This window comes from Cervus elaphus, chromosome 29 (assembly GCF_910594005.1).
Source record: "Cervus elaphus chromosome 29, mCerEla1.1, whole genome shotgun sequence".
In the NCBI taxonomy this organism is placed as follows: domain Eukaryota; kingdom Metazoa; phylum Chordata; class Mammalia; order Artiodactyla; family Cervidae; genus Cervus; species Cervus elaphus.
The window spans coordinates 35,212,012-35,224,957 of NC_057843.1; the positions used below are offsets into that span (position 1 = coordinate 35,212,012).

General features: G+C 37.9%; 1 protein-coding gene across 13 annotated transcripts in view; it reads left to right on the forward strand.

The window, feature by feature from the left end:
• Positions 1 to 12,946, forward strand: part of PTPRD (protein tyrosine phosphatase receptor type D) — a 428,379-nt gene that overhangs the window by 243,016 nt on the left and 172,417 nt on the right. For 5 of the 13 annotated variants that reach the window (XM_043891349.1, XM_043891356.1, XM_043891352.1 and 2 more), the window contains exons 12-15: positions 1,702 to 1,728; positions 5,797 to 5,914; positions 10,958 to 11,545; positions 11,978 to 12,075. In XM_043891349.1, the coding sequence (XP_043747284.1) occupies positions 1,702 to 1,728; positions 5,797 to 5,914; positions 10,958 to 11,545; positions 11,978 to 12,075 (831 nt within the window). Of the gene's footprint in view, positions 1 to 1,701; positions 1,729 to 5,796; positions 5,915 to 10,957; positions 11,546 to 11,974; positions 12,076 to 12,946 lie in introns of all 13 variants that reach the window. The other 8 variants (XM_043891354.1, XM_043891358.1, XM_043891357.1 and 5 more) reach the window with 3 other exon arrangements.

Below are 12,946 nucleotides of genomic sequence, written 5' to 3' on the forward strand. Positions count from 1 at the left end.
TGAATGCCTTCTTTCACTGAAGAATAAACATTTTAATTTGGGGAAATGTATCCAGACAGTATTTTTATCTGTCATTTATTTACCAAATTACATATTTAATTAAAATAAATATTTCATTTCCCAGAAAATGAAGATAATGATAAAAATTATAGAATTTCCCAGGGAATTAATGAGATCCTGTATGTTGAGCCAGTTAAAATTATTAAGTGTAGTTTGTGAAAAATTCTTTCAAGCCGAAGGCAGTGATTTATAACCATGTAGTCACAACTTGGTTTTGTAATAAGTTATTTAAAAAAGAACTTTATATTTTTTTCAATTTTTTAAATAAACTAGAAGTGAATCAAAGACAATACCATAACAAATCTACCTGTATCTATGTTTCTGAAAGGGAGAGGAAGGTTGTAATTAATAAGCATCCTGCTGGGGATTATACATATCCCGTGGACTAGATTACCTTGTTCTAGTAGTGATGGGGTATGGGAATGGAGTGTTTTGCTTATTCAGCAAATTGGTAGCTGGGCCTGGGAATAGATGGGATTATTGCAAATATGAAACCAATTCAGTTGAAAATTCCTTCTTTTGTGTGAAAGTAGGGAAGATTATGAACAAAGTGGAAAACTGTTGTACCGAATTGCTACATTTTGCTTTCTTTTCTCTGTGAAAATAACAGGGAAATAAATATCCCAGCTTTTTACCCCAGAGTCTTTGCTTCATGTTTATCCCAGTCTTAACTCACAAAGGTACTTATTTGCTTTAGCTATAAAGCATTCTAACTAAAGGGGTCTAACTTAGTGACTTATTTACCTCAAAAATCCAGCTGTATGATTTTGGTTTGAAGGACATTTCTATAAATTTAGCCAGAGATTCATAGTGTCCCATAATATTCTGGAGAAAGGACTATTGATTTGCTTTTAATAAATATTTATTTTGTACTACCCATAAAACAGAAAGTTTTTATATAGTATACAAAATGCTTACATTTTATTTGGTGCATCTGTAATTTTGAAAAATAAAGTGATATGACCATCACGTTTTGATGTCCTTCATCAGTTCTTAGACAATCTTACATTAGAGAACAGTAGTTCTTTTGCTGTTTTCATTGGGAATTTGGTAGTCAATGAAATTATATAATACAAAATGCCTTAAGTGTCAATTCAATCTTTTTTTCCCTACTCTTCTACTTTGGTTTTTCTTTCTTATTTTGCTAATTTTCCTTGTGTTGTTGTTCTGGGTTTTTGGTTGATTTGTTTTTTCTCATATCATGTTCTGATAATTCATTGAAATTTTTTTACATCTTACAGGACTTCATTGATGTACATTTTCAATATAATAAAGATGTTAATCTAAATAGTAACTTGAATTGCATAATCTAGATCGAAATCAAAATAAACATCACAATGTAGTATACATAGCATTTTGTATGCCTTATTGATTTGATCCAATGAATTACATATTAAAAAAATTAGTTGGATTTAGTGATAACAATATAGAGTATATTTACTTTTAACTTCTCAATTATGAGTTGAGGTGGCAGCATAACACTCATATACTGTTTGGGATTTTATTGTACACACCTCTTCAGTTGCTTATTTTTTCTCTTTTTTTTTAGTCTAAGGAGGGCACCATTGCCTTTATCAGGCTACAAACTTCATTTCTTTTTATTTTGTTTCCCTCCTCCCCAACCTTCTTAATCTCAATCAGTGGGAATTTGATGATACTACTGAACATGTGAGTAATTTTTGGCTGCTCAGTCAAAACAGATTATAAATGGTTGTTTTTTTACTGATACTCCCCTTTCATTTATTTGTACTATATCATCAGTTTGCTTGGATGCATGAACTAACAAATTATTTTTTAAAGCGTTTTCACTACATGGTATACTTTTTTTAAAAAAAGTTTTTCCCGTCATTGTTTTGTGAAATTGATGTGGTGTTATTGATTACATGAAAAATATCATGAGTTCATATTGTTTGATGGCTGTTACTAACTCTGCCTTGTGATGCAGTTATAGGAGGCATGCTTTAAGTGGAGGTATCACAGACTGGAGATGTCTAGTTTGTTCTGGGCTGCTCATAAATCCTGCTCCAGGGTGGCATATTCAGTGCATAATATGATCTAAATCTGGCACCCATCAATTCTATCTAGAAATGACAGTTCTCTGTTGAACCCATACAAATTTGAGTGAAATTGCTTGAGTGAAACACCAAGAAGTAGAAGGTATCTTACTAAGAGTGAAGAATTTTTTTAAAATACTGTAATGAGTGGACTGAATTAGTCTGTTTTTATATTGAGAGTTTATTATGTATAAAGTACTGTGGATGGCACTGCCTTCTAAATGCTTACAGTGTAGGTGGCTAGGAAGGAGGTAAAGTTCAGATAAGTTCCATAAATAGAACCAATGTGATGCCCTCAAGCAATGTATGAATAATTAGTATTTAAATGACAATATCAGTTAGAGCTATGAGTTTACAGACAGAGCACCAGGTTGGTAGAAGTCCTGAAACTTAGGTGAGAACTCATCCCTAATGAGTAGGGATTAAAGAGGTAATCCCTGTGTGTCTGTGCATGTTGCAGAGTTGGAAGTGAGAATGTATTGAAGTACACTCTGAACTCAGCAGAGGTAGACATAGATACGAGAGTGTGATAAAGTCCGGTGACAATGAGCTTGGCAGTTTGACAGAACTGAAGAGTTCAAGTTATTAAATACATTATATTTTAGTGTAATGTTGGAAAAATCTAAAGTGAAAAAGTGAAAGTCGCTCAATCAGGTCCGACTCTTTGTGACCCCAAGGACTGTAGCCTGCTAGGCTCCTGTTGTCCATGGAATGCTCCAAGCCAGAATACTAGAGTGGTTAGCTGTTCCCTTCTCTAGGGGAAAAAATCTAAAGTTTCAAGCAAAATACCTGATCTCTAACTCTTCAGTACCTGAGAGATTTTTTAAATTGTTAAAAAAAAAAAAAAGAGCAATAAGATAAAGGCTGGTAGGAGGTTTTCTTTCATTTAGTAAATATTTTTTTTGCCGAAACACAGGTTTCTTATAGGGGTTCTTGGTAAATATGATGATCAAGCTATCACTTCTCATGAAATCGACAGTGTAACAGTGTTTTATAAACGTTTTTGATCATAACCCATAGTAAAAAATGCATTATTCTCCATGACCAATGCATGCATATGTTTAAAATAAAGGTTTCACAAAATAATACCTTACTTTTAAATATATTCACATTTTAATGTTCGAGTATATCCATTTGTTTAAAAAACACTGGTCTTGAATGGCTAAATTCATTTCATCAGCTACTAAATGGGTCATTACCTTCAGCTTAAAAATCAATAACTTCATGGATAGATTAAGAGAAACAATACAGTTGATAAGGAAACAAGTAAACAGTTCTTTTCCTAAATCATGAAGTGACCAGTTCTTTTGCTAAATCATGAAGTGATTTTTTTTTAAGTTGAGCATCAGAAATGAAAAAGGGAAAGTTATGATCAATATTTTAAAGGAAGAATGAACAGAACCATACTAACTGGCTAAGAATTTGAAGGAGGCTATTGGACCAAAGATTGCTCGTAAGTTTTGAAGATGCTTCATCATTCATTAAAATATGGAAATATTTTATGGAAGAAGGGGACTCTGCTTCTGGGAGTCACGTGTACTTTAGTTAAATTGAATTTGAGATAACCACTTGACAGTTAAGGGAAAATGTCCAGCAGATATTTACAATGCTGGGGCCTTACTGCTGGGGCCCTGGGGGAAAGTCAAGGCTAGAGATGAATTTAGGATATAGGCAGAAAAAAATTCTCTAAGTTTTAGAAATGAAACTAGTTTTTTTTTGTTTTGTTTTGTTTTTAGGACTAGAGAGAAAGGCAGCAGATAAATGACTGTGTCAAGACATTTGGGGATGACAGCTATTAGCAAGCAGGGGCAAGAATTAGGATGCAGAATGGAATAGGAGGATACAGAGAGAGGAATAGTGGTTATGATGTCAGCCAGAGAGGGTGTAGAGACCACCAAGGTAGTACAGCCACAGCTTAAAGAAAGAAAATGTAACTCAAGAGACAATGTGATTCAGGCAAAGAGAGGAATGCTAGAGATTAGACCACTGAAGGCTTGAACATTTGGACTGGCACTACTTATATTATCCAGTTCCAACCTGTGTGGAAGGAAGGTCATGTGTGATTGGCTAACTCCAAGTTTATAAATAAGAAACTTACAGAAGGCTCAGCATTTGTAAATTGCTTGCCTCTCAATTTAGTGATAGAACCAAACTTCGCTTCTTTTTCCTCCCAACCTAGCCTGTTTTCATCAGTAGTTCTGTGACATAAGAGAGACCTTGGAAATATGTTGAGATTTACCCATCCTAATTTTTGGAATTGCCAGTGTGCCTACCATAATTTTAAGTGCCACTCTGGAGTGGTTCACTTAATTTTTATATTCTCTGTGATGTTGGTGAAACCATTCCTGAAGATAAAAATCTCTCTCTCAAATTTAGTCTATTCATCTGATAGAATAATTTTTCCAGTGGCTCTTCAGGATGGTATCTGAAATTTTTGAATTTCCACACTGGTGAGATTCCTACTTTTTTGAGAAAAGCACATTGTCAAAAGCTGTCATCCCTGGATTCAGATTCAACCATTGATTTCTATGGTGCCCATTACAGCCTTGCACAGAAAAGTCCCACTGTTCTCCATTCACACAATCAAATCCATTCACTAAACTCTCACATGCATTGTCTTTAGATGCGAAAGATGACAGTCAGTATTTTCTTATATTTATCCATATTGAATTTGAAAACATAGCTGTGCCAGAAATCTGAAAAGTTATTTTTTAAATTGTTGTGCGTGTGTGTAGCTCCAAAGAAAATACCAAAACATTAATAGCCAGCACTCTATTTAAAGAATCATATAACTTCCAATTTGGAAGAATAATTCTTGGACTGTCTACCCTTATAACCATCACAGCTTTGGGTCCTTACTAAGAGAAAACTAATAGTTTTGATGAATAGTTTGTGGTATTTAACATTTTCAAAATTGATTGAGCACATATCAGTGATGTGATAGAACAAGATCCCGTTACATGGTTTTATGACAAGGCCTCAAAATCTATAGATTGTTCTCCTTAGTTTATAGTAATTTTTGTTATTAACCTATACAACTAACCAGTAATATATTATTTGAGTCCTGAGAAACTTCTGTGGCTGTCTAGGTCCAACAGACCAGCCACTTGGCAAAATATCAGTATTTACGTGATTCAACATACTGTTTGGCATCAGCGCCACTAACAGTCTGAGGACCAGGCTACGATGGAAGCACATGGATTGTGGCTGGAATATCATAACAGCTAGAGTGAACTGCTCACTACAAGCCAGACATTGTTTTTTAAGTGTTTACCCAGTATAACTTTAATCCTTTAGTAGCCTAGAGGGTCCTAGCCTCCCAACTTTCACATGGAGAACTGAGGCACAGATGGGGTGAACTCATCACTTGCCCTGGGTCACCAGACTGGTAAATAAGGAAAGGCAAGTTTAAGTCCAAGCATTCAGAAGGTCTGACTCCAGTTTTTGTGGTTTCGATTATTACCCCTTAGAGCTGCCTCTGAGGATGGCTGAAGACCCCATTTCAGTGTCAGCATGAAGACAGATCTTCCCCAGCATGAGCTCTAGGCATGAAACATCCAGTGCTTGGCATGGCTGCCGGGAATGTTCATGCATGCACAGCATGGAGGCCGAGGCCTTAGTTTCCCCCCAGGGCAGCCGTAGCGTAGTTTTGAATCATTGCTATTCTGTTGTATCATTTCAGGACATGATTATTTCTGGGCTACAGCCTGAAACTTCCTACTCCCTCACTGTCACAGCTTACACCACCAAAGGAGACGGAGCTCGCAGCAAACCCAAGCTGGTGTCCACCACAGGGGCAGGTAACCATGTCTATGCATATATATGTCTTCAATATGTTTCAGGCAACAATGATGATTTTCCCAATGGTATGGATGGCTTCTATCAGAGGGGAGAATGGACTGTAGTCAACTTCTGTGATTTTTGATATATCTTAAGTTAGGTAAAATAATTAAAGAACCTGCTTTGCCCAAATTATTTAATCACTCATTCACCAAATATTATTTGAGTACCTACTGTGCATCAAGGACTATTTCTGGTACTTTGAAGAACAGTCAACAAAACAGAAAGAATCTGGCCTCCTGAAATTTATTTTCTGACCGAGATTGGATAATTAACAAGTGAACAAATGAGTTTTATAATAATAAAGTGCTGGGAAGTGATAAATTATGAAAAGAAAGATGTGCAGTCATGCCTTTAGGCAGTCCCTAGGGGCAGTTTTAGAAACAGTGATGTCTTTTAGAGGCAGGATATTTGAGCTGAGACTTGATTGGTGTGAGGGAGCGGATCCCATGAGGGTCTGGAAGGCAGATCATCTAGGGAGGGAAATCATGTGACAGCCTCAGCATGCCACACACCTCCCCAAAAAGAAAAACAAACCTTGTTAGAAGAGCTGCCATCTGGAGCTGGGTTGATGACTTAATATTTTATTTTTTGTCATTTTCTCCTCCTGACCCCTTGTTCTGGGGTATCAAAAGAGAACAAATTGCACAAAAGATGGGAAACAGAAAAGAGAATGAAGAAAGCAGAAGGACTAATATAGATTGCTCGTTTCTGAAGACCGAAGCTTCTTAGCGCTGTTTAGACTTGTACATTGGTCTGCCACGTTAGGAAGAGTCAGCATGAAGGAAGACCTGTTGTTGTAAAACCAATAAATTAAGAGATAATTACAGAAGGATTCTCCTTCAATCCCTTTATATAGAAATCTCCCATGGAACATTTAAACTATGATTTGATTTACTCCTCCTGAATCACTTCTGGCATAACTTTTTAGGAACACACCTCTATGTAAAGGCGTAAAGCAAAGAACAGCTGTGATGTTGAGTGCCCTCCTGGGTGCTGTGCTCACTTCCAAATTTGTCTAAATGTCATAAGATTTGCCTCACTCATATCCCGCCACCTGGAACTGCCTCAAGCAGCAGGATTACAGATGGCAAAGCTCCTTCAAGGCAAAATCTTCCGGGCCTTATTTTTTTTTAATACCTTTGTTTCAGGTTAACGCAGCACCCTGCGTAGGAGATACAGTCCATGTTCAGTGGGACATGCTGAGTGTCTAGCTATGGAACCAGCTTCTCCTGGAATGTAGCCAACTAAGAGTGAACCCCTAAAACTGAACCCCAAAATGGAAAAATACACTTCCTGCACCCATATTTATAATTGTGTCTTAGGAAAACTGAAGTGTCTTACATGAAGCATCAACTTCCTATTGCCCATGAAATAGGGAGGGATGTCTTATAATGAGGATGAAAAAGTAGAGGATTTATCTCCAAGGGATGTGAATCCTAGAACAAGGAATGCTACTGCCTACTTTAACGTCACTGAGATTAGCTCGTCACTTTTTACTCACTGTACCGAACATTATTTAGAACTGTGGGTCTTACACACAGAATTATTTTGCAGTTTACATTTGTGATTTCAGATCTTTCTTAATCAATGGAGACTTTGTTATTGAGGAAATGCTTATAATTTAGATGTCTGCATGTTTATTTTCTTGCGATCTCCTCTGTTCTTGGATTGGAGATGGGAGAATCCATCTGAAGAATCCATTTATAATCTTCTGGATTATAAATCCAGAAGAAGATCGATAATCGTTCAAAAAGAAAAGCTCTAGTTTTTTTTTTTTTCTTTTTGCTGCCAACCTGTAGTAAAAAAAAGTATTCCCTAGTCATTAGTGAACAGATTAATTTGCTTTGTTCTGTATACTATTTAAAAAAAAACTTGTATTTATATGACTATGAAGAATTACTCAGTGGATCTCACAGATGTAAGCTCCTAATAACTGTAGTTATAAAGGTATTTAATTATAGCTTCCATTGAAAATTCACAAATTCCCATTAAATTTTACTTTAATCATAAAATTCCTGGTTTTTTGGATAGGTTTATGTATAATACATTGTTCCTGGAATCTGCGAACAATCATATCTTTGAAATAAAGAGTACAGGCCATAACTTAAGCAATCCATATAGGATTCATGTAACCTGAGGGCTGCTTTTTAATAGAATGTTGGATTTTATGTTTGAGTGATTATGACATTTTGGTAGTTTCTTTGTTAATACTCCTGTGTTCTGTATCATATCTACTGCCTGAAATCTTGCAGTTTTAGGCAAATTCTTTGGTTTGAAATTTTCTCTGTATTTTTACATTATTTTCACTACTGTACTGAGCAGCTGTGTTTAAGGATGAGAGAAAAGTGACTATGATATGGAGGATTTGAAAGTAATTCTAGGCTTAGGTCAGTCAATTATGATTGTTGCTACTTAGGTGCTAAGTTAAATTGAAGCTCAGTTTAGAGCCGTTGGGACTGAGTGCCTTGATGGATCTCCAATGATTGCTGTTACTAAGAAGTAGAGGGCAGCAGCACATGTGTACCATTTCTGAAGTCCTGACAAAGAGGGAAGAATATAGTAAGCAAATAAGAACTGAAAAGGCAAAAGGGAGAATGGATTATACATCGTGACTTAAGAATTAGCTTATTTACTCTACAGAAGGACCCTCTGCTTATTCTAATATGCTCACTGCTAAAAATGCCCTCCAGCCTCCCTAGAGTAAGTATTTAAGACTCCTTCATTTTGCCAATCCTCCAGCTCCTAAATTGGAGCAAGCAGGTCCTCTGACCCTGCCACTGTGTGCTCAGTCATGTACGACTTTTTGTGACCCATGGACTATAACCGCCATGCCCCTCTTGTCCATGGAATTTTTCAGACCAGAATACTGGAGGGAGTTGCCATTTTCCTCTTTCTGGGGATCTTCCCAACTCAGGAATCGAACCTGTGTCTCTTGCATCTCCAGCATCTGTAGGCAGACTCTTTACCACTACTGCCGCCTGGGAAACCCTGACTCTGCCACTGGATGGCCTTTAAAAGTGGTCCAGACAGTAACCCCAAGGCATCAGAAACCTTGAACCCAACTCCACACACGCGGCACCACCTACTGGTTGTCTTCATTTCTCTCCTTTGAGGATGCACTGCTCAGAGGACGAGGTCCCTGCATTACCTGTGTTTCATTTTCCCACCCAAAGCCTGTGTGCCAGTATATAAGTCTTTCCACAAAGTGAGTAGTTGCTAAATGTTTTCTACATAGAACTTCTGAAAGCAAGAAATGGAATGGGTTCCATTGCCAATATGTGCAGTTTTGGAGAATTCTTTTTAATCGCACATGCGTTGTTATAGAATTTTCCTCATTCCTTTTCCTTTTTTTTCCCTGTTACTCCCTGGATGAAATACCATAACTGCCCACAATCATTACCCTCGCTGATTTATACTATGTTTGCTTTTTACACATTTGGGGAGATTTCAGGTATTCTCTTCTTGTGTCTAGCCTCTACGGAGCTGTCCATCACCAGCTCCTGGAGCTTACTCAGACTCACGTCCATCAAGTCAGTGATGCCATCCAACCATCTCATCCTCTTCATCCCCTTCTCCTCCCGCCTTCAGTCTTTCCCAGCATCAGGGTCTTTTCCAGTGAGCCAGTTCTTCGCATCAGGTGGCCAAAGTACTGGAGTTTCAGCCTCAGCATCAGTACTTCCAATGAATATTCAGGACTAATTTCCTTTAGGATGGACTGGTTGGATCTCCTTGCAGTCCAAGGGACTCTCAAGAGTCTTCTCCTACACCACAGTTCAAAAGCATCAATTCATTGGTGCTCAGCTTTCTTTATAGTCCAACTCTCACATCCATACATGACTACTGGAAAAAGCATAGCTTTGACTAGATGGACTTTTGTCGGCAAAATAATGTCTCTGCTTTTTAATATGCTGTCTAGGTTGGTCATAGCTTTTCTTCCAAGGAGCAATATCTAACTTATTTAAGTTACCTACTTAACTTAGTTAACTTAACTAACTTATTTAACTTAAAGTAACTTACTTAAGTTAGGTAAGCAATATAATATCTAACCTACTTAACATGAAAGGAAATGATGTACTTATGAGAAATGAGCCCCTTCCCGCAAAAAGCTTAATATTCTGATTGTTAATAATTATGATTATTATTAATGAAATATAAAATACTATTCTAAAGCTTTTACATGCATTTTCTCATTTAATACTCACAACATGGGGTGGGTCTTAATATAATTCCCATTCTGGTAGATGCAAAACTTGATGAGGATGGCTGGTGTGGATAGTATAAATAAAAATTGCAGATTAGATTCACAGAAAGTCTAAGCAACATTTTGTATTACCTTTTTTCTTCCTAACTTATAACCAATATAATAGTTAACTGTTCGGCTATGGATTCAGATACACCTGTGTTTGTCTCATAAATTTCTCACTTATTACACATCTGACTTTGCACAGTTTTCTGTTTCATTTTCTTATGAGGCAGAGCGAAGATGACAGCTAGTCACGTAGTCAGGAGCGAAGAGTGTACTGGAGTGAGACACTCCAGGTAGCGCTCTTAGTACAGTACCTGATACACTGCATATGCTCAATGATTAAATATATTTTGATTGTTATTCTTATTAGCTGTATGCTACTGGCTAATCCTTACTTGGCTCCATTTCTGTGTGGCATGAACCTCTATGTATGAAGAGTTGAAATGTGATGATATTTAAAAAGTCTCCTGAAGTTATCATTTCAGTAATAATGCCTATTTTCTCTCCATTATCACATTCTAATATTCACCCTGCCTTCAAGAGTATGAGAAGGAGCATGTTTCCACAAAGGTATATAGACCAAGCCTTGGACTTTTTATAAGTGAAGAAATGGAAATGCCTGTGGAATTGCTTGAAATAAGTAATTTTTATGAGTAAGAATGGGAATGCCACTCCAAGGGGATTCCCATTCAACAGCAGTTGAAATATGAACATCCCTGTAGGTTGGTCTTACCACTCCATCCTGTGTCTCCAGTTCCAGGGAGACCCCGGCTCGTGATTAACCACACTCAGATGAATACAGCCCTCATTCAGTGGCACCCCCCGGTGGACACATTTGGACCCCTCCAGGGCTACCGTCTAAAATTTGGCCGAAAGGATGTGGAACCGCTTACTACTCTTGAGTTCTCTGAAAAGGAAGATCACTTCACGGCGACAGATATCCACAAAGGAGCATCGTACATCTTCAGGCTCTCGGCCAGAAACAAAGTGGGCTTTGGGGAGGAGATGGTGAAGGAGATTTCTGTTCCAGAAGAAGTTCCAACTGGATTCCCTCAAAACCTCCAGTCGGAAGGCACCACGTCAACGTCCACCCAGCTATCTTGGCAGCCACCGGTCCTGGCCGAGAGAAACGGCGTCATCACCAAGTACACCCTTCTGTATAGGGACATCAACATCCCCCTTCTTCCAGTGGAGCAGCTCATTGTTCCAGCTGACACCACTCTGACACTCAGTGGCTTAAAACCAGATACCACATATGATGTAAAAGTACGTGCTCACACGAGCAAAGGGCCCGGGCCGTATAGTCCCAGTGTCCAGTTCAGGACACTGCCTGTGAATCAAGGTAGGATTTGTCTGCTTACGGCCTTTCTCCTTTAAAGGAATGTCGGTCTTTGGAAATCAGTATTTTGAAGCTATAGATAACTGATCGGCTCATTCATATTCATAGGTTCAGCAAAAGCAAAAAGGTAAGGTATGTAAAACTTAACGTGTTTTGGATGCCTTAGATTTCAGTTAGAGAATGCCAAGCAAGTCTGGCTGACAGTTCCCCAATGTTCCCAGGTAAGGAAAACACAATAGAGTTGACTGAATGGGAGAGAAAGGAGAGATCTTGGTGACAATGAGGTAGTAAAATGAATGCTTTTAACAGGTAGGCAAATCACACTTCTCTGATCAAAGTAGATGGTATCTAGCTTAAGCCTTCTTGTCCGTGCAGAAGGACTGGTTGAATGTTTTTAGGAGTAGTTTAAATACACTGTTTTTCCTTTTCCAGCAGTGTTTGCAAAAAATTTTCATGTCAAAGCAGTAATGAAGACTTCGGTGCTGCTGTCTTGGGAGATTCCAGAGAATTATAATTCTGCCATGCCTTTCAAAGTAAGTTGTTTCCTAATGTGTAAGGTATCACGGGTAAACGTGGAGGGGGCAGGTCACCCAGGGAAATCACTTAAAAACCACACAGACTGCTTTGATTCAGCCACGCGTACTTAACTGTTCTCATTTGTGGCTTTCATATCACAGACAAAGCCTGGTTCTTGGCCAGTGTGACCTTTGCCCTCTTGGGAGGAGGCAGAAGCTCAAACCCAGGGCCTGCATTCCTTGTGGGTAACCGAGCACTTCCAAGTTGAACTTTTTACATCTAAACTAGTGCTTTTGATTTTTTCATCAGAAAATGAAATTTACATGGTTTCTACCTATTTATAATGCAGCATCCTGGGATTTGGCAACTCACTCCAGTATTCTTGCCTGGAGAATCCCATGGATAGAGGAGCCTGGTGGGCTACAGTCCACAGGGTCGCAAAGAGTTGGACATGACTGAGTGACTTAACTTTCAACTTTCAGTGCTTTTGATTTTTCATCAGAAAATGAAATTTACATGGTTTCTACCTATTTATAATGCAGCATCCTGGGATTTAAGTAATTTGTTTATTGGCCTGAATTCTTTGCATATTTTAAACTTTAGTTTGCCATAGAGAGATACTGAAAAGTGTTAGCAAGAAGTACAAGTCTGTGAAATAGAGAATAGAGAAGCATCTATAAAAGTAAAAAAAAAATGTTTGGGAACAGGAATGGAAGTGTTTGGAAAAAAGTGGTGTGCATGATGCATTGAAAACTTAAGAGCATTTCTGCATATATTCCCTTGAGATCACAGACAACTGACAGACCAAATATTGAGAGGTTATTGCACATTTGCGTATTTTTGATAGACTTATAAACCTTATACTAGTATGCAATAAGGGAAAAAAAG